At 40.5% G+C, this 22,665-nt stretch overlaps 1 protein-coding gene across 1 annotated transcript in view; it reads right to left on the bottom strand.

Annotated features, from left to right (window-relative positions):
• ERC2 (ELKS/RAB6-interacting/CAST family member 2) overlaps positions 1-22,665 on the bottom strand; it is a gene marked incomplete at both ends in the record, with an annotated part of 688,274 nt that overhangs the window by 68,180 nt on the left and 597,429 nt on the right. Inside the window, one exon of the mRNA XM_084248450.1 lies at positions 20,169-20,303. Within this exon, the coding sequence (XP_084104576.1) occupies positions 20,169-20,303 (135 nt within the window). The remainder of the gene's footprint in view (positions 1-20,168; positions 20,304-22,665) is intronic.

Here is a 22,665-nt window from a genome sequence, read left to right as displayed (position 1 = left end):
CTGGATCAGCACCACTGATTCTCTCACAAATGAAGGTACAGCCCCTATTTCTGCCCTCCCTGCCATGACACTTCATTGTCTACACTGCCATGAGGACTGTTTGATGATATATATCAAACTGTGTCATGTCTCTGCTTAGGATCTAATTTCCTCTTTATCTTTTTATTTTTCTAAGCTAAAACCCACACTCTTAACCTTGGCTTAAGAGGTTCTATAGATCTGCACCCCCCTTTTTTCATTTTCATCTCACAGTCTTATTCTTTTTTTAATTATAAATTTTATTTTTATATTCCCCTTACAATTGTGACCCCCTTATTTTGACCCCAATCCCTCCCCTCCCCGCCCCTCACCCCCCATAGAGTGTCTCTGGTTCATAGTTGTTTGTTGATTTTGATTTTTACTTTCTTATAGTTATTCTTTTTCCTGCACCCCTATGTTTATAGCCGCACTGTTTACAATAGCTAAGCTTTGGAAACAACCCAAATGCCCAAAAATAGATGACTGGATCAAGAAGATGTGGTACATATACACCATGGAATATTACTCAGCATTCAAAAAAGATAAACACATGCAATTTGCAGCAACATGGATGGCACTAGAAGGGATCATGCTCAGTGAAATAAGCCAGAAAGAAAAAGAAAAATACCGGATGGTCTCACGCATAGCAGGAATCACAGTCTTATTCTTTACCCAGAGTTGTGGTCTTCAAACTCTTTAAGCCCATAAAGCTCCTTCAGACCATTAAACTCTTTCCCACCTTTATATGCCTTCCTGAAATCACTTCCCGAACACATCTCTTCACATGGATATTTCCCAACTCCCCTTTCAATGCTTGGTGTCAAACTCACTTCTTCAGAGAGATGCTCACTGGATATCCTTTATGAAGTAGATTAACAGGTAGAGTCCTCTTGTTAAAGTTGATATCTTCCTGGTTTCCATCAAAGCAATGATCAAAATATATAAGGTTTCTATGCATATGTTTAATTATTTATGGTCTATTTCCTTTAACTAGATTATAAGATCCACAGTGTAGAAACTATGTCTTTCTTACTCATGATTATTTTTTCAGCCTCCAACCAAGATTTTAATTATTTGATGAAAACGTGGAGAGTAACTGAGTGACTAGATAAGCGAATGAATGAAAGAAAAATCTTAATAGGCAATTAACAAGGAATACAAAAGATCCCCAGTCATAAGAGATATGGGTTGAATTAAAAATATAGTTGGTATCCTTGTACAGAAGAAGTAAAAGAAAACCTCCACTTAATAGAGAAATGAGGACATGGGTTGTGGAGACTGAACTCAGGATTCCTTCCATGCTTTCTTTCCCAACCACTGGATTTCTCTTGCTCTGGGATACATGCTGCCCTAGTGTCTAGATTCTATTAAAAGAAAGCAAGAAAGGTCTAAATTAACCAGGCATAATAAAACATCTCCTTCTTCATTCTTCCTGAGCAGAGGCATGCCAGGGAGTTCCACTGGCTTCTGAGCATGGCTTCCATGTGCCAAAACCCCTTCCTCAAGTCTGAGTGCTCGGCAATTCATACTTGCACTCACTGTGACACTGTCCATGTGTGGGTGGCATCCAGCTACAATTTTTCATTTTGAACAGGATGCATCCACTAGCATCACAGCCCCACACCCAAACTTGTTAATGCCCACATCTGTATTTTTATGAATCAGGTCCTAAACATTTGCATATGTTTTCAATCTAAAAAGACTTATTCCTTTCTAGTGGTTCAAGAATAAAAAAGATCTTGTGTTCCTTGCCCGCTCAATTGCCAGAGTTCACAGTAAAAGCTCAAGCATTTGAATGTCAAGACAGATGTGGCACTAGATCTCATAAGATGCCCTGATTTGGTCCTCCCTGCTTCCACCTCATTGAATGTTCACAAACCTTGGACCTCACATTGGGGGCCCAGGGAAAGTACCCCATTCAATGGAAATTAAGAGTTATTCAGTGACATAAACAATTGTCACATCAAGTGGACTTTCCCAAAAGAATAATGGTGAATTTAGCAGTTGCTTTTCCAGTATTTTGTAAAACAAGTTAGAAAATATAATGAGGTATCCTGGGGCAGAGGCGTATTTTCTCAATCAGAAGTAGGGGTTTCAGAGGACTGTGGTTGAATATTCAGGACAGGTGTGCCCCAAGAGGGCACCAACTTCCTGAAAATGTGATGCCAAGCAGTCCTGTGTGAAAATCAGAATAAGGTAGGTCATAGGCCTATGAAAATCGGAGTAGAATGATTCATTTGGAGGGAAACTAGAGAGAAACTGGAGAGAGAATATAGGAATATACGATGGATATAAGCAGCACTGACTACAGAAATTTTTGGGGGGCCAGTACAAAATGAAATTGTGGGTCCACATGCTTAAGAATTTCAAGAGAGTGGCAGCAGAGCATTAAATGAAGAATGCAGCCCTTCTAAGTGCAGGGGTCTGTGGACTAGACACATCACACATAAATAATGCCAGTTTGGGTGAGGCTTCAGGGGGAACAGTAACCGTAGGGGGTGTCAAAGCTCTTTAGAAAAGCAAACTTTCCCCAGTCTGCTTTGCTCTCAGAAAACACCACCCTTGAATGATCACAGTGAGACAAATAAATCATGCCTGGGCTAATAACTAGAAGTGGTAACAAAGGGAGGAGCTGTCAGGGTTGTTAAGTTAATTCCAATTTGTAGCAACTTTTCCCAAATTATGATTCATTTCAGCATCAAAACAGCAGATTTAAGCCAGGCCCTTCTGATGCTATTATGAGCATATTACTGATGCCTAGTAAAATAACTTCTTGTAATGTTTCTTTTATAAGCATCATAAATCCAAATATTCAAACAGTTAATTTTTAATGCACCACTATTATCCATCCTTAGTTATAAATTGAATGTCTCCTTAGGTCCTACAGATTATAATGTGAGTCAAAACAGGCGATGCTATTCAAAATAGAAAGTTCCCCCAATATTTCATTATTTCAATCCTTAAGATATGGCCTTAAGAGCCTGAGGATATTTGAGCAAACTTGTTTAAAGGAGTCATAAAGAAAGATAAGTAGTTTTCCTCTAAAGCCTATAAAATGTATTACAACATATTAAAATAGGATTACATATTGACTAATTTTCAGAAATCACTGGATTTCCAGAGCTACAGGGTTTGAGGAAATTCATGAAGGAAGAAAGGAACTTGGCACCAATTCCACCTTGAGGATGACAAAAAAGTTCCTGTCTTGTGGGATGACTCCGTGGAGATCATGAATCTTATGAAAAAGCAATAAAAATCCTTATTATTCAGGAGAGGACGCACATGCTGCCTGTTGTAAGATGGCAGAGGAAGCAGAGCCCCCCAGGGAGGACCTACATTTCTAAAGACAGCCCCTCCCATTTGTAGAATCTCCTTTGTCTACTGACTATGCACGTTTGCTTTTTAACATTATGAACATTTACTTCTCATTTAATATTATTTTAACTCAGTTTATACTTTTATTAGCTTTTCTGGGCAAGTTCACTGTTTTTCTTCAATTTTTCCCAGGTAAGTTGAGGGTTTCTCAGACAAAACTTTGAGAGTTTCTCTGGCCCCCTTCTCCTCATACTGACACCACTCCGCATTTGGAAGAGTTAATTCCAGTGCTATTTCCCTTCACCCAGGAAAAGGAGAATAGATATTCCGATGTAACAAGAAAGAGATTGTACCAAGTAGATCCAGGATGTGTTATTTCTTTATAGCATGGAAAATGCTATATCTGAAAATGAACAACCCAGTCTTCCCGCCCTGGAGCCAAAGAAAGCCTCTGGCAAGGTGTGCAACAGGGTCAACCAAATAGAGAAACACACCACTGAAAAGGTCACCCCGGGGCAAAACACATAGTTATTATTTTAAATGCACCAGAAGCACCGTTGTCATGGATTATGAAGGTGAGACTTGGAGAAGGACACACTTGCTACACCAAAGGATTGCCTCTGTAGTCACATACCCGATGCCGCTCTAGCACTGTGACATATCATGTTTTCCCAGAAAAAGACTTGCATATTGAGTGCTGTTTGAATATAAAAAATCAACATGACACACAATCTACTGTATTTCATGTTCCGAGCAGAATGTGCTATGCAATGTCCTCGATAGCAACAGGATATTGCAAGTCACCATAGGTATATTCAACTCCAAGGACTTTGAGCCTTGACGCTAAAGGTAAACAGCTGCAAGTATCCCGGAAAAGGGTAATTTCCAGCAGCAAAAGTCACTAGAATTCAATGTTTCATTTATAACCAGATGGCAAATTACATGCACCATGATTTAGTTATAATGCAGACAGCACAGAATTAAAAGGTGGGTTCTTAGTAGCTAAAAATCAACCTTTAAATGAGCAAAATCCTCTGAAAAAATGCAATGTGTGGTATTTATAATACAAACTTCATAGAAGCACAATTGTAAAAAAGCAACAGCTATAATGCCACTGATGAGACCTGCCAATATTAATTTTCTCTTCTAATTCATTTAAAAAGTTGCAGTTACCCATTCACCATTCCTATGCCTTGATCCTTGTGTTTTCTTCAGAGCTGCCATAGAAGAATAGAACAATCCATTAAACGGACTTCTTATAGATGAGAGGTTCAGCTCCATGAAGATATATAGTTTCATTTTCCTTAATCCTTTCCAAACATTTGACACAACCAGAAAGACGTGAGAGTCACACCACACTGGCATATCTGGTAAGAGCAAGCAGTCGGCTGAAAAACCACGACCAGAGAATTGTGACAGTTTCTGAGTCCACAATCATGCCTTTAAAAGTGCGTAGAAATCCTAGCAAGGGCAGAGTTTACATCTTAAATAACTGAAACATTTGAATCTTGCTCAACCCAGCCCCAACAAGGCAGAGCAATGATGTGGTTGCAGGGGTGGGGGAAGCAAGGATGGGGCTCTTGGGGATGATCACAAGACAGAAGCAAACACAGGCACAGTCACAAACATCAGCCAACACAACTGAACACGCACACAACACTAGAATTGAAGTTTTAAAGGAAAAATGATATAAAAGATGGTTTCTCACCCCTCAAAACAAAACTGGAACTTTGGTTTACAGGCCCGGCTATGCCCATATGCCCTCCTCGTCATCCTGTGGTCAGCGCGGGGTAAGGAGGTACACGGAGAGGAGGGGAGCACCGGAATGAAAGAAGAGAAGGTTAGTTACACCGTGATGCCCTGGAAAGGCACAGTGATCATCACTATGTTTTTTAATCTTACAGAACAAGGGAAAAAAAATCCATAGTAACTTAAGTTCCACATCATCAACTTGTCAAATACTTTACTGAGTTTTGTATCTATGGCAACCCCCACATAAAAACATTCCATCCACCCAGCTCTGACTTTATGTCAAGATTGGATTAGAAGATTAAAATTAGTCTACATTAGCAGATGATTATTTTTTTGGAAAGTATGCAATCTGAATTGCATATGTCTAAGGAGTAGATTAGACCTCTTAAGCAAGCAAGCAGAGAAGTAATTATAGTAATCAAACACCCTTAATTTCTCTTAAGCTTAAAGTATCAATAAAGTCTGAAGAAGAAGAACACACACACACACACACACCCCCCAACCTCCAGCCTCTTGGGTGGAATGAACTTTGGTAGCATGCAGCAATTTATATTGATTATTTCACAAAGGCTTGACATAACTGTGATCTTCCCCGTTTGTCAGATTCTACTTTGCTTTCAGGGTAAGAGAGGGTATGCATGCCATGGGACAATCACGCATTTTCAATCAAATAAGTTTCAAAAAGAACTTAGAAAAGAGAGTAAGCTTTCAATTCAACAGAATGTTTGTAGAGCGGAAGCTTTGTTTAACTTAAAATTGCGTTCAAATGCAGATAAACTGAAATTTATTTGGTCTAAAATCTTGTTGTTGAAACTTATCCAGCATGTCCCTGGCCACTTTCCTCACAAGGCAAAGCAGCCCTCAGACATGGAATTTAAATCTTTGAAGACAGACATATATTCACTAGCACATAACCCTGATTTGAACCAGAATTTGACTATTTACTGCTAGGATGGAAACAAAGTTTTGGACTGAGTGGTTGCTATCCTGATCTTACACATCATTTGAAGCTGTGTTCTTTAATAAATCCCCCTACCCCAACCAGGTTTCAGTGTCATGTGCTTCTTTGTTTTGAAAACCAAGGATAGGGAAAAAGAAACTTTGAATATTTTATCATTATTTGGATCCTTTTTGCATAAGTTCAAATATTAGGTTAAATTATATGAATAAGTCAATATTTGACCATTTTCAATCTAGAAAAAATAGCAATTTCAATTAATCTTGTCAATAGGCCAAAGTAGTTTCATCTACTCAAGGATTTAAGTCTGTGGTCTTTGAGTTTTCATATAATTTGTTTCCTTTGTATTTATATTTTATTTTATGCATTTAGAAATATTATTCCAAAGTTCCAAAGCATTTACCAGACTGTCAAAGAGCCAAAATTCCTTGATTGACACCATTCAATCTCTGCAGTCTGAACTGGACAACTCATTGTGACATTGCACCGATAGTTTAGACAGGAACATTCTAGCAAAAACTAAGATACAACTCATTGCATTAGATGAGTCTTCTCATGTAAAATTTACCTGTGTTAATTTATCACACCACAGTCTAATAATTTCTCCTAACAATAACTTTCCCTTTTCCCTACGTAATTTGCGAAATAAGTATTTTTTAATTCATTAAACTTCCTTTCAGATCCTAGAGAAAAACATAATTGATGTCCTTTTATGCTAATGAAGAAGTAAAGTCTACCACATGAGACTCTCAGGCATCCACAAATGGAGTGGGTCAAGGGGTCTAAGAGTCCCTTGAAGCTCAATGCTGAATTTGTGAGTATGTGTATAAGTATATTTCTCTGGATGGAGGCCCTAGCTTTCATTAGAAGGTTCTTGACCCCCAAAGTCACTGTTGTAAAAGAACTCCAGCACAGAGGGACGCTACGAGCTATGATTTGCCAAAGTCACAAACAAACAAAGAAAAAAATAGGAGTCTTTTCCTAAAATGTAGCCCATAGCCCTTGCTGACTGCTTCCTAAATGGCCATAAAATAAAGTTTCTACAAGGAGCAGTTTATTTCATTTTGCATTTAAAACCAACAGCGTGTATACATTCAGTGTGTTTCAAGCCCACTCAAAGAGGGTTTTAAATTTTTAAAAAGGGAAAAGAAAGAAAAGAGAAAAGCCACTGCCACCAAAATCTATCACTATTTTCTTGACAGTGAAATGTGGTCTAATGCAAATCACTTTTAGCAAATTAAATATATTAAAAAGTGGTAATTAATTATGATTGAAACAGACAGGAGTTGTAGCTTGAAAATATACACTGCCAATATCACTACTGTGCCTCGTCCACCATAGGAATAAAAAGGAGCTCCCAGATGTCGAGGGTTATTAAAAACCAGATGTTGAGATGGACGTCTTGTATGCTGGTGAATAAAGTAAAGAAATATGACAGTCCAATATAAACTATGCTAACATTTAACATGGCAGAAATGTGGATGAATTCCTTTAGTGAACTTGGAATATTATGCATTTTTTCCAAGTTTGTAGTTTCTAAAGTTTAAAGTTTTTAAAAGAAAATCAAAAGGGAAGTGGTGGCCCTTCTAGGCTCTCTAATCTTCAAAGCTTAAACATGAATTGACCCTCATCACCAAGTGATCTGGGTCAGACTGAGTGTCCGCTTGGGGAATAAAAAACAAAAATGCAGGAGCTAATCAGAAAGGGAGCTCCCAGTATTTCCAAACGTTCGCAGCTGTTGGACTCGGCACTGCCTGCCTCCCCACAAGCAAATGGGAATTTGCTCAGCAACCTTACCACACAGAAATGTAAATTTGGGGACCAAAAAATAAGAAACAGATAAATATCACTTGATGCCGAACTTCATGCCAAATTATTTAGAAATACTTGGCGCTTTCAAACCCATCTATCAGGCTGGGGAGAGTTTGTTTCCTCCCCTTGTTTTTCTGTTTCCAAATCGACTTTGCAGTGGCTGTTCTGGACACGGACTGGTGTTTGCTCCCTTGTGTGTCCTGCGTGAATGATTGCTGTGCCAGGAGCTGCCAAAATATCTGGATAGGAAGAAAGCCTCCCGTCCATCAGTCATCTGCGAGCTTCAGTCCACAACATCTGCGGAGGGGGGGGGACACCCAAGGTGGGCTGAAGCACAGAGCTCAGGGATCACAGAAGAGCAAGCTGTGAAGAGAAGGGAGGCTTAACGACCATATAACTGTGTCTCTGTGCTCCAGGAATGGTACCAGGCTTAACGCAGAAGCTGTGATCCCTGACACTGGGCCATACTGGGCTTCTCTAAATAATGACATAAACTGAAATTTCTCTCTGGACAGGTCACTCACAGAGCAATGTTAATGATAGAATCTAAGGGCAAAGGGACTGAGTCATTGCTGACAAGACAGGAGCTTTGCTGTGGTGGCGGGCTTTCGTTAGGCCCAGTAGTGAAGCGCTGGGAAGGAACTTAAAATCTGACATGATAAATGACCAGGGGGAAGCTTTATTTGGTCTCATTTTGAAGTAGGTGCAGCCAACAGACAAGCCTCAGCCCATCGCTGGGTAGTCTTTAGAAACACCTGCAACTCTTTGAGTTAATAGCTGGCTTTCTGTTTGAAATTGGAGGACTTGGTTCCTAATGGGGACCTTGCTGTCACACCTGTCCTCGCTGGAACAGAGTGAAATTATGGAAGCTTCACCTTCAAATCAGCTTACCGTCTCGGTGAGAACTCAGCTGGCTGATTCAGCCAGAAAGTTTAACCTGTTTTCCCTGCAGGAGGGAATACGAGGATTTTGATCTGCTTTTAACAGGGTCTAATGTGGACAGTGACCGGATCTGCACCAACCTCAACTTCAGCTCATGGCTTCTCTGACACTTTCTGAAAACCTTAAGCCCCAGGACTCTGCCATCTTTAGCTGCACAAGTCATGAAAGCAGGACCACAGGGTCAGATGTGCTATGTGCCCTGTGCCTGAGCAGTAACTTGACATTCCAACCTTTCTGGAGCTGGGAAAGAGAGGTGCACATCAAGGAAAACAACAGGTGTGAGCCTGGAAAATGGGGAACCCCAAATCTCAACAGGGCACTAATAAGTTTTCACTTAGGGTCAAGCCCAAACCACCTTCCCTCTAAAGTCCTCCCTTTTATGTCTTTCATCTCTCTTGCCTCCTGGGACACTTAGCTTCTGGATAGATATTCAAACAATGTGGTCAGGAACAGCTATATACTCTCACATGATTTGCATTGGGTGTTAGTGAGAATGTCTTTAGGAAAGCCTCCCACCCCCAAATAGGAAAGTCCTATGGAGGTTCAGGTGTCAGCTTCATGCTCTATTTAAATGTTAATGTTAGCTTACTTCTAACAAGGCTGAAAAAAATGAGCCAGTAGGTATTAGCTCCTGCTTTAGAGAGAGTGATAACTTTCGGTGTTTCCTCACTGAGCCTCACCACACCCCATGCCACAGGTGTAGAAAGGAAAGCTCGAGAGAAAGATCAGGTAGCTCGCCAAGGGATACCTGGCCAGAAGCCATGGAAGTAGGGTCAAATTTCAGTCTGTCTGTCCACAGAGATACACTGTGCAGACATGTGAGCTATGGGGCCATAAAAAGAAGAGCTTGTTCTGACCCCACAGGGGTTTGTTGGTTTGGCTCAGCTCAGCTGTGCTGTACTTTGGACTCTGTACTGTGCCTTTCCAAGCTGCTGAAGATCCTGGCTGGAGTCAGATGATACAACTTTGGTTGGGTCCCTCTAGCTCTTGGAAGAAAGGGAACCTCATATGCAACAGCAGCTGTTCCTTACATAGGATATCAGCATTACCCCCAACAAATTTCAAGATAATACTTCACTCCCTTCACACTGCCTTGCCATGGCTCAGATGTGAGGACCTAGCAAATATTTCCAAGTAAGTAAGCACATCTGTTGAGGTCCTTGCTCTTCTGAGGGACTCGACTCCTCTAAGAGAGAAGGCTGCTCAGATTCCAGAGATCCTCAGGGTTGCCAAGATTGTGTTTACTTGTTTCTCCCTAGAATGCCTTCTACCCCTTCTCACTGCACTAGAACATCTTTGGTTTCTCTCTCTAACTCTGGTTGATGACAGGGAATGTCACTACGGTGTCCATATTTTGACAGACGTAATGGGGAGTTTTCCAAGGGAGAGGCAGAGCCCGGGTGTCTGTGAAGCCCAGCGAGGTCCCTCTCTGTGGGTTTAGCTCATGTGGCCACCTGAGGCCAGGCCGCTATCTGAGTTCTCTTTGCCAAGTCATTGAGAACATTATAGAGTCTGGAAGCTTTCTCTGTTACTTCTAACACAGTGTCTTTAGGTGTTTTCTAAATTTGAGTGGTCATTATTGTGGGGCCATTTGAAGAAATTAGTTTTCTATTTCCCTGTAAGCAAAAGTAAATCCAACAAACCAGTCTTTGGGGCATGGTACCAGCACTCTCTACTGAAAGATAAAAGATGCCCAGCTGGAGATGAAAATGCTGGAAGGCTCCACGTTGGCCAAAATATAGTTTCAGAGCCCAAACTCAACATCTGGTAAGAGCTGAGCCATTTCCAGATAGACATAAAAAGGGGTATGGCTGGGGAAAGGCTTTATTTCGTTCCCTCAGCCATCAGTCTTAATGCTTGGCTTTATCAAACAGAGTGAGAGGTTAGGTTTCTAATATGATTCTGGCCCTGCCATTTCCTGACTTGTGGGCAGCACATCTCCTAGGCTCTTGACTCCTCATTTCCTCATTTGCCTAAAAAAGAAAACGGAATCCTATCCTGACCTTAGTACTTCAGAGGGCTGCTGTTTGAATGAAAGTGGAGAATATAAACTATTTGCAAGTATCGCGATATAAACAAATGTAACTGGGCACACCATCCTTATTGGCATTTACAGCATGTTAATATTAAAAAAAATTTGCTATTGCACTAAGGCTAAAGATGTGTATGTTAAATATCTGATATTGTATAAAGCCATCCTTAAATATTTTACTATCTCTGACTACTCAAAGCTCAAGTTTCTTTAACCATGACTATTTATGATGCTGAAACAGGATTTTCAAAAAGTCCTTAAGTATGGTAGTTTTCAGACTTTATGAGTGTGTGCAATGTACACTTAATGGATGTGCCCAATTCACTTTTTGCCACAGTTCAGTTATCTTTAGGGGATGGAAAGTGCCTGGAGTGTGTAAGTCAAACATGAACCTTATTACATCAGTTTCAGGAGTAAAGAGAGGCAACAGTGTTTAGCACTATAAAATGGATTTCCCTGCTTCCAGACATTTCAAGGTTGGCCACCCCCTTTCAATGGAGGAGCTGAAGTGCTGCCTCTTAGACAAATGTGACTGGATTAAAGCAGCAAGTTGAAAAGGAATCAACCTCCAATGTTGCCAAGATGAGTTACATCTACAAGCTGGGGAGTGCAGGCGGCGTCTGAAAACCCCTGTTGACTCAAAAGATACTGCAACAAATCTCTTAATGAAACCCTAATACTGTAAACAAGGTTTAAAACTTAGAGGAATAAGTAAAAGGAGGGGGGAACTTTACCCAAAATAGAATAAGACTGAAACCTCCAATAGGCTCAAATCTCCTTTAATGAAAAAATCCTTTTCTAACAGGACAATCCCAATGCATTAAGCAGCTCTGTCTTTTCCCATAGATGGAGCCCCTCCCTGGCAGGGTTTATTACACCGTGCCCTCACAAGCTTACGTGGAAGGAATTAACATCACATCCAGACTAAAGAGCAGACTAACCTGCTCATCTGCAAAGCCAGCTTCCCAATGGCAGCACCCCCACCCCTGTCTGTGATGGCTGGGTGAGCATGTAACTGCGAGTGGGGGCAGGAGCAGTTAAATATCTCCCACAACCACAGTTCAGACATTTGTTCTCATTTCCTCCTTTACCTGTGGCCTTACAGAGAACCCAGACAGGGTCATTCCAGAGTTTCTGCTCTTAAAAAAAAAGCAAACAAATAAACTGCCACCTTTATTTCTTGATGGTGAGAAATAACACAGGCCTCTGGCTCACGTTTTAGTAGCTTTGATATTTTTAGTCAGCCTTAGAGTGATAAAGAAAAAAGTGACATCTCTGCTATCTTTCTATTTCATGTACTTTTTTTTTATCTGCTGATATTTAAACATAGCATCTTTCAATCTATGTAAAAAAAGAAGTGTCAGAAGAGGCAAGTAATCACAAGGGAAAAAGATTTGCCACTATGTGTGGTGACAGATGTAAACTTATTCTGGTAATCATTTCTTGATATATACATCTATCAAGTCATTATGTTGTTATTCTAAAACTAGCATAAATTTATACATCAATTATATCTCAGTTGAAACAAACAAATAAATAAGAAGTAAGGGGTTCATAGAATTTATTTCAAAGTGTACCCCAGCCTCTCTTTGACTTATTCTGAGAGGACTGGCCCAGGGGTGGAAACAGTTGAAATCTCTGATCCCTTTTCTTACTCAATAAGCATCAGTTCAACAGGAGGTGTCATCCCTACACGAAGCCAAAAGCTACATAAAGCCTCTTCTGAGAAATGGGCAATGAAATCAGATTCATAATGCAAGGAAACAACAACAATCCTATTGCCTGTTATTCGAGAAAGCTTCAGACATACTAGCTTGAATGAGAAATTGGTATTAAAAAGTCTAAAATATATTAACTTTTCTTATCAGGTCACTGTTTGGAGAAAGAAAAAATTCCATGTTTTTTTGTTTTGTTTTGTTTTGTTTTGTTTTGTTTTGTTTTGTTTTGTTTTGTGGTTGTTGTTGTTCTGGAACCATACTTTAGTAGGCTCTGATGCGGGGTAGTTAATTTTTCTTCCACATAGGAAATATAAAAATGTATTCACACACATACACACACATATATGTATATATAATATACATCAAACATGCACTCAGGGGAAGTTAAGGAGAGAAATATCTAGTTAAACATGATCTTGAGAAATTCTTCCATATGTGGAAAAGTCTTCAGTTCTTCTGACATATAGTGATACATACATATATACACACAGGACACTATGTATACATTTATCCCACATTCATTTAACCTCAAAACATAAAATAAATTCTTTTTTTTTTCCTCCCTAAGCAAAAGCTAGGAATAACAACTCTAAATACAGAATCCATCTTCTGGGGGACAGTGGAGCAAGTTAAACCCCTCATCTGTTTGTTAGAATTCAAAGGGCTGCACTTTGGCTAATCTGTTGGTGAAAGTGCACGGAAAGCACGGTATCCATCACGGAACACTGCTCAGCCTTGCACAGAGCGGGACTGAGGGTGAATGCGCCATCCCAGGAGTTTGCATTGACTTTCTGAGAAGTAACAGGACCCAGGAGGGGCATGTGTGGCTGCTTCATTTGCTTAGTGGGCAATGAAACTCCACACCTCCTGTTGACCAAACAGAAAATGCAGACGCCTGAAAGGAGGAGGAGAAAAGAAGAGGGTAAGGGAGGGCTCCCAAGTAGATCTGGGGCCAAGAACCATCTGAAACTTGGAGATTATGTCACTTGCCTCTGGCCACCCCCTTGATGAGGACCTGATTGTAGGGATGGCTGGAAACTCCCTCCTACAGGAATGCTGGGCAGGACACTGCCTAATTGTCCTAGGAGCAGGTGCCCAGGGGTCAGGTGTGTGCAGGCAGCAGGGGAGGGGGCAAGAACTCCGTTTTTATTTTCTGAACTAACTCTCCCTTATGACTCTATTGCCTATAGAGGAGGAAAAAGGAATGGAGACATGTTTTAGAACTAGAAATCTCAAAACCAAGGTAGTGAGTGTTGCAGCCTTTTGAAATCAGAGTATAAGTGCAGTCAGCATGGGTAGGGGCACTGGAATCATTTCATAGTATCTTAAAATACAATCTGAATATCTGTCCCATGACCACTAACTTGATAAGAAGGTTAAATCTAGATCTGCATTCTTTAGCAACCCAGTTATTTGATGTCACATAGAAAAACAGCATGTGTCCCATGTAGAACTCTATGAGAATTTTCAGCAAAAAATGCAATTGGACACTCAGTGTCCTGAATGTGCTCAGTGGTACAAATTCATGTCTCAGTTGAGAGCTAACAAAGCTGGGACCACACAGTAAGCAGGAGCAGCAGAGAAAGAATCAAAGATTACTATTTACATTTGCAGACAGATTCTGGAAACTGCTAAGTGGCATGGGTAATATTTACGACTAAGGCAATTAATTTTCTAGGGCTTGATTAGCAGAGCAGCCATCCTAAAGTTAAGGAAATGGAAAACCATTTTCCATGGAAAATGGAAAGCCCATTTTCTATCCCAGGAAGCTCACTATCTGAAAGCCCTCCAAATGTGCTGGCCCATCTGATGGCAGCCCTGGTAGATGTCAGCTCTGGAGGCCTGGCCTGTCTTAGGCCCTCATGGATGAGTGAACAAGGGAATGTGGGCAATGGTGATGCCCTTCCAAGGGCCCTCCGTATGCTCATGCAATTCCCCTTCCTCTCTGTAGCATGGTCTCTACAGCTTGAGCCTCTCACTCTGATGAGTCCACAGCGGTGGGGAAGTTTCATGAGGCTGCATTTTCATTAGCACAGGGAAAGCAGAAATAGAGAAAAGCAAAAGGGAACAGGTGAAATGGGGGGGGGGTGAGGATGAAAGGAATAAAGTCACAGAACCTAAGAATGGAAAATAAGACAAAGAAAGTTTGGAGAAATGGAAAGAGAACTGATGAGATGATAATATTTCAATTCAACTTTGGAAAATAGTACATTTCCTACAATTCAATGGAAAAGGAAGAAGCAATTTCCACACTAGGAAAAGTTACTACTACAGCCATACGACCATGTCTAACAAATTTGTTAAATATAGTTGCATAAACACTTCCATGATGACATTCCAGGAGGTTTGTAGCTATGTACTAATACACACAGGCCCTCTTCTCAGCCAGTGGATTTTCAGGTGTGTGGCCTGGGAATGAACAACTGCTCTAAGCTCCAGTTTCCTCATCTCTACCTTAGTTTCATTTGACCTTCCTATTTCTCAAAGGTACTACAGGACAACTCATTCAACAGACATTCACCATGTGTCCACTTTGGACTAGACAGGTGTGACTGTGCTTTGCCATATGTAACAGAGAGTAAAATATAACATAAAATTCAACCAAATTTTTCCATAATTATTTCAGTCAGTATATGCGCCACACTTCTAGACTGTAGCCCTCCTCTTAAAGTAGGATTTCTCTAAGTAAAAATGTGAAAAGAAAAAAAAAGGCAACAAAGAAGCAAAACAGAACTAAAACAGAATACAGGTTGGTTGTTACCAGAGGTGCAGGAAATTGTGGGGTGGATGAAGTGGGTAAAGGAGTAAATAGTACGGTGATGGACAGAAATGTGGCTTTTAGTGGGGATCACAATGTAGCATATACATTGCAGAATCACTGTATACAAAGTCAAATTATAATGCTGTACACTTGAAACTTACATTATTAGAAAGCAGTGTTATTTAAAAAAAAAGAAAGCAGTGTTATTTTAACACCATTTTATTTATTAAATAAATTTTAAATGGGGCCTAAGAATCTTCAAGGTCATCAAATTCCTTGAGCTTCCCAACTCCTATGAATGGGCATTCACATTCAAAGAAACGAGAGCAACGAGAGTGAGTGACAGAGAGAGGGCTTGGAAAGTGATGACATTTTCTGTAGGTTTTAGCCTCCCAAAGTTTCAGCTCTTTGCCACTGAGGTCTCTACAAGTTAGAAATGGAGTGGCGGATGCTTTAACATCGCACAAAATATTGCGCAAAATTTAACATTTAACATTGCACAAAAAAGCAGTGAAATCAAGGCTATTAAAGACTCAACACCCAAGCCACGATCCAGGCATGGAAAGGTGAGTTCTGAAAGCCAGAGGACTGCCTGTCCAAGGCCTGATCCTTTGCACTGGCTGGAGAGTGGAACTCACAGATGCTGTGTTCTCCTTATCTGTGGGCTTAGGTCATACCTGAAAATCACTGGAAGGAGATAAATGACATATTTGGGGGCAATAAAAAAAAATCATAGTAGGTCTAGAAAAAGGAAAGCAAAAGATTTGACATCATTGATAAGACAAGGAAAGATGCTAGTTAAAGAAAACAACAGATGATTCTGATCAGGACTGGTACAGAAGGCATTTAGGAGATGCTTGTTTTCCACTTAGCTTTGCAAACCAGTCTTAGTATCACTAAAATAAAATCACCGGTGTGTGTCCAGTTCAGCCTTTTACTATTTCTCAAATGGGAAAAATGTGTCTGCCCTCATGCACACTTCTTGTTTTGAAGGATTTCCTAAGGCACTGCTAGAATTTGTCTGAATGTTAGACAATGACTCTGGCCATCCTGGGACCATGGGCCACCAGTCACGACCTGCTCCTTTCTTGGCAGGGCTCCAGGCTGGGAGACGGGCACACTGCACTGACCTCTCCCCTGTGCTGTTCCAGTGCTTCCTTTCCCTCATCACACTCCTTTTCAGCTCCAGAGGGGCTTTGTATTTCTGGCTACCCTTGCTTTCCTGGATTCTCGTCCTTACGGTGGCTCTCATAGTTTAGAACTATTGGAGTTTTGGTTGGGGAATTCACTCTCAGGTATTACGGTCTTTTAAAAAGTCTAAGAAATGAATGAAATGAACAATTCCATTTTCTGCTATGCCAAACAAGAGGAGATTGCCTCAAAACTCTACCTTCTGATGAAAAACACTGCTGGAAACTGGATCAGTCATGTTTTAAACTGAGTAGTCTCTTTTTTTTTTTCACCTGATAGTCTGAGAACAGTGTTTCTCAGAGCACAGATGTTACTAAAAAAAAAGAGAAAAAAAGGATTCCATGATCAAATAAGTCTGGGAAATGCTGGATTAAATAAAATTGGAGAGTTTTCTTTCTTATGTGATTTTTTCGATCCTTTGATCTGCTAATTGCACCAAGACTCTCCAAGATCACGTTATAATACGCAACACTTTCCGAAAATTCTTTGCCCAAAATGATCTTTGTTTCAAGACTTTCCTCATGAGACTAATGTTCCAAAAGTTACTCTGGGAAATGCTAGTCTAGACTTATAACACTTGGATTCCGTTTCTCCCAAGGAGAAAGCAAAATCACAGTGAAGGAGAGAGGGACAAGGAAAAAACGGAAGAAGAATATAATTCTGCGAGTACCTGGCACTACTTAAATTAAACTTCTAAAGGAAAAATGAGGTTCTATGGAAAAGCAGCAAAGTGACTGATATAGAATATTTTTTCCAAGAGACAAAAAATATTTGGGGGCAATGAAAAAATCATATTCCAATATTTTTTCCTATTCTGCAGCCCCACTTCCAGAAGACATTGTTGTCAATGCTCAGGGTCACAGGAAAGTCATAGCAGGAAGATTCATGACAAGGGAATCAGGAAACCCAGGAAGAGACCTGCTGTCTTTACAACTATTCAGTTAACAGGGGTGCATAATGGACATTTATTTACATATCATCACAATCAATCATTATTCACACTCTGATGCTGGCTGTGATCTAGGCTGGCACTTTCTTCCAAACCATAGCTCTACTCCATACATAATAGTATACAGGCTTATACAATTCTGTATACAGTTTGCAATCAATTGGGAGAGTCTTCCCAGTCTTTTAATGAATGACAGTTATACCGGTGATTTAGATTTAAGATCATATGTTTTATATGAGTTGTTGGTGATTTTAAGCCTCAGGTCTTATACAGGGGAGGGTATCATTATCCTAAACCCATGACACCTCGTCATGGAGGGCCCTAGTCCTGGACTGTAGCCATCTTCATCATAGGGGTCAACTCTTACACACCAGGGCTCTCCTTTCAACCCTTCTTCTACTCTAATTGAGAGAGAACAGCTAAGTATCCTTACACCCTTGCTGACTCCAATTTAAAACCACAAAATTATCCTCTGGTCAAGGGTATTTCACTTTTACAGTGAGCCACACTGCAGAGTAAGCTCCTAAGCCATGAGCCCCTAATTAAATTATAACTACATTTTATCTGCTTGTTCTGATTGACATGATCCAACAAAGAATTGAATGAGACATCAGATGACCTGGGTTTTGTCCTTGGACTAGATTGCAAATTCCTTGAAGGCAGGGGTTCTGTCTTGTCTACCATGCTTTCCCCAAAGCCACTGTAGTGGTTACATGAAATTCAAGTATCTGTTGGTGAACAAATAACCAGCAGCAGGATCCCAGTCAGGCCAAGCCTTTCCTCTTATACCTGGAATTCTCATCTAACAATGAGGATGAGGCTACCTTCCCTATGTCCACAGGTTGGGTAGTCACTGAGATGAAGGTTATGATGAGGAAGCCATCACCAGCTTCCTAGCAGTAGCAATGATAAAGGTGTATCAGGGTTGTGATGAGGTCTGTTAACCTCCTCAAGGAATTCTAGTTCTTCTGGGAGGAGCACTAGGATTTCAGTCCTATGACAACCTCTAGTTTCAGTGGACAGATCTAAGAGGTCAACCGAATAGGCAAGAACTCTCATTTTCTCTGCAAAAGTAGCACAAGACTAGCTTTTGTAAGAACTATAATTCACAAGGCAGATAAATTTGATTTTGGTGTCCTGTCTCTAACAGGCCATATTTCCATACATTTCCATGATGAAATAAGCCAACTTGTTATATCAGCATCATCCTTTATGGGAGAAAATCAGGGAGCAAAGGGCAGGAACAAAGAAAGAAAATATAGCAATTTAGTTAGCAGGATGCCAGGTACGCTAGGGTGGTGAATATGGGATGGTGGTACTGGTGGTGAGGGATGAGAACTGAATAAATCAAATCAAATCAACCCCAAAAGCATACACATAAAATATGTAACAACATAAAACTAATGTTTCCCTTCACTTTGCTAATTTCCAAATTGAGAATCATTTTTCACGAGCTAATAACTTGAACTGGTGTCTATCTGCACTTGACTTTGGAAATTGAGATGTATTCCTGTGTGAACATCTTCTGCAGTGCTGGGGAAAATGGCTCCCTGCACAAGGGTAAGGTCAAGGTGGGACTAGGTACAGGAGGCCTCAGAGATGGAACTACTTCACTGCAAGGCTGGGGGAAGCATTTATATTATGTACTAAATAAATGGCGCCCCCTGGAGTTGTACTCCTGGTAAAACATTGAAGGCTTGGAATCTTAACTTCTCCTTTGGACTACTAGAGATATGAGGAGAAAAGGAAACACGGTCATCTGGAAAAAAATTTTAGGAGCATACTAAGCACACCCTCCTCCAGCAAACAATTAAAACTGTCTTCACACAGATAATAACAGCATGCCGCCCCATCACATATCCAGAAATATATAACAAAGGTATTCACACTTATCAAGATGATTCTATTCTATTACCTAATGCCCCTCCCCTATTGAAATTTATTGTAAGTTATATTAGGATGTCATACACACACATATACACCTACAAGGTCATAGTACAATAAAGGAAGAAATGTTGCTAATATTGACCCTATTAGTCTACTAGTTTGTATTTAGCTTCATAATTTCCATGAAATTTACCTTTAAGAAGTTTAATGCTAAACACTATATATAGCATTTGCATTTGGTGTGAATGCAAATATCATTAGCAACTGCAGGAGGGTTTTCTTTTTGTCAGTCTATCTTTTCACTTGCTCTACTTAGTCAAGGGAAGAGATAGGGTCCAAATCAAATAAACCAGACCCCTTGACTTCACTGGCTAAAACACAAGCAAAACTGATTTTTCTTCATGTTGTTTTATCCCACTGTTAATTTGCATCACTAAGGAATTTTCTAGGAAAGTACTCAGCAAAATCAAGACTCCTCTGGTTGCCAAGCTCATGGAAACAAAGTTCTTTCTCTTAAAACTCTGAAAGAGACATTCCAAAGTAACCCACCATTAGCTACAGAGCCAGCAACAGACTACATATCTATGAAAGAAGAAAGCAGGGGAGGAAAGAAAATGCATAACATAAACAAGAACAGACAAAACCTTAAAGAGGAAGGAGAAAGGAAAACATTTAGATTCCTTGAGTGATGGAAATAAATACCAAAGCTATTAGTTTCAGTTCAAAGAACGTATCACTTTATGCTGTTTATTATTTCTTGAGGATTATTTATTTTATCTTAAAATATCCAAGGGGTAAAAAGGGTCCTGGAGGTAAGCAGCCATGAAACTGACCTGATCAGGAGAGGGCCTGTGATTGGAATGTTGCGACCTCCCAGGAGATCGGTGGTGGTGGTGATGGTGGTGGTGGTGGTAATGGTGGTGGTCCTCATCGTAGTTGTCTGCCATCAGCTTCATTCTGTTCTGGGTCTGCACAGAACAAAAACCAGGGAAGATCCCATCAGGAGCTAGAAGAGCAGCCAAAGAGACTCAGGGCGTAATTATAGCACCTATAGGGCTTTGTTCCTTATCCAGAAGTTTTCATTTTGGGTCAAATTAAAACTTAATGAAGAAAGCAGCCTTCCATTAGCTTTGGTGAGAGGCTTCATCACATCCTTGAAGCTATGGAGATCTTAGATCTACATTTGTAGATATAAATGTACTTCCCTTATATAGCTTGAAAGGGGGAAAAAAATGGACATATCCTCAGGTGCTTATCCCCCCATATCAAGCAATCACAGAATCCAGAGTAAGCGTCAGTCACAAAGTGCCAACAATCACATCAGACCCTCTGGAGCAAGCAAGAGAAGGAAGCCCTGGATGACACATGGGGAAGGGGTGGGTGAAGACACACAACTACAAACAGTGATCTCACAACACAAGGCTGAAAACGACTCAAAAGTTCCTAAATATGAAAACAACAAAGATGACTTGTGGCTGGGATGACTTCGAGGAAAAGGGCTCTCTGTGGGCATTTAAGTTGATATTGCTCTTTGGGAAAATGGAAGAAAAGGAGTGAAGTTGGTAACGAAGAGCTGACCACCTTCATTTGTGCCCCACCATATTTGTCACGTGAGACAATTTGGTGTCACAAGGAACAGAATTGTATGCTTTATTATGCTTATGAAGGGCAAAAACCAGACCAGAGGTGACTTGAGCTAACAGGGTCAAAGAGTCTAAAAAGAGGTCTAAAGACCATGGAAAAAGACATAAAAACATATACAGCCCAGAAGAGCAGGAAATGTAAAGAATACAAGCGTGGGTTTGGAGATAAGGTTGTCAAGTCCTGCTTTATGTCTTCGCTGGGCAGTGGTCTTTTGAGAGTTAACTATTTCTAAGCCATTGTTTCCTCATTTCTAAAATGACCCACTTTAGGGTCGCTGTTAGGAGCAAGTAAAAGGATGGACTTCAAGGAGCAGTGCAGGACGTGGCACTTAAGAGCTCACAATAAAAGCCAAATGATGTCACTACTATTATTGTTGTTATTTACGATAAGAAACCTCTTAATACATGTTGCTTTCTTTGCCTGTGACATCTCTTCTAGCCCCTTCCTTTCCCTTTAACTTCTCTATCTAGCTAACTCACAATTTTTTTCTCCAGGAGACTTTCTCTGAGCCCATTCTTGAGGCCAGGTGATGCGTGCCTCCTGCTAACCACAGCTCTATAACCAAGGGATTATCAGTCTATCTGGCATCTACCTCTCCTGTGAGCCTAGCCCAGGGCAGGGCAGATGCACAGACACTATGCATGTTGCTGCAATGAGTGACTGAAAGAAAGAGGGGGCCATGCTTTTGAGGGTGCTGCCATCCCAGCGGCCAGCTACATGTTTGTTTTCAGCCAGGGAAGGTCACTGAGAGTTGAGGATGTCTCAGGAGTTGCCATAACAATCCCACTGGCGACTGCAGATGACACTGAGCCATCAGCACTTGTAGAGAGCTGGACCTGGGCTGTCAGAGCTTCCAACCATTGGAATTTTATTATGTGACATAAATAAAGCTCTGATTAAATAAGAGAAATTTGGGCTTAAGGTGGTGTATTTTTGCAGTCTTTTTCATATACAATCCATCTTATCTTCAAAACTTTCCTGGGAGGAAGTGTTTCAGCTCTCATTTCCAGTTAGAAAATCAAGACATATGTTTTGGCCCTCAGAGACTCTTTCTTGACATAGAATAAGTTGATTTTGGGGATCTTCTAATTCTCAATCTCTAGACTTTTCTCTATGCCATGTGATAAACAGAGAAGGCAAATAGCTAGCCAGGTAGAAATAGCTTTCCTATAAAGCCTTTGGTTTTGTTAAGTTTTGAAAACACCTTATGTCCAAATTCTGCCTGCTAGAGGATGTTTCCTGATTTACCCCATCCATTTTTAAAAATGTGTCCAATATTTGGAAGGTCCCAGAGTGATTGTTAAAAAAAAAAAAAGTATGTATATAAATAATAGCAATAAAAATAGAGGGAAAGATCCACCTAAAAATTAAATAAAAAATCCCAGGCAACCTTTGGCAGCTGATAGACTTTCCATCTTTCACTTGTCCACTTAAAGTGTCAGAGGCCCAACGGACGAGTCATCTTGTGAGAAAGAGCAGGTTCAGGGAGCTGTTGCCAACCAAGTCCTGAGATTCCCTTTATTAAGCCGCCCCTGTGCACAAGATTCTGAAATTCAGCATTCACACCTAAAATTCCAGTATTGTCAGGAGCCTGTACTTTTGAACTCATGAACTAATAAATCTGGAATTGTTTCTTCTAATAGAATTCTGAGAGCCTGAAGGGAGCTGTAAGATCTGCTGTGGTCA

This window comes from Talpa europaea (assembly GCF_964194135.1).
Source record: "Talpa europaea genome assembly, chromosome: 11".
NCBI lineage: Eukaryota > Metazoa > Chordata > Mammalia > Eulipotyphla > Talpidae > Talpa > Talpa europaea.
This window is presented reverse-complemented; position numbering and strand designations above follow the sequence as displayed.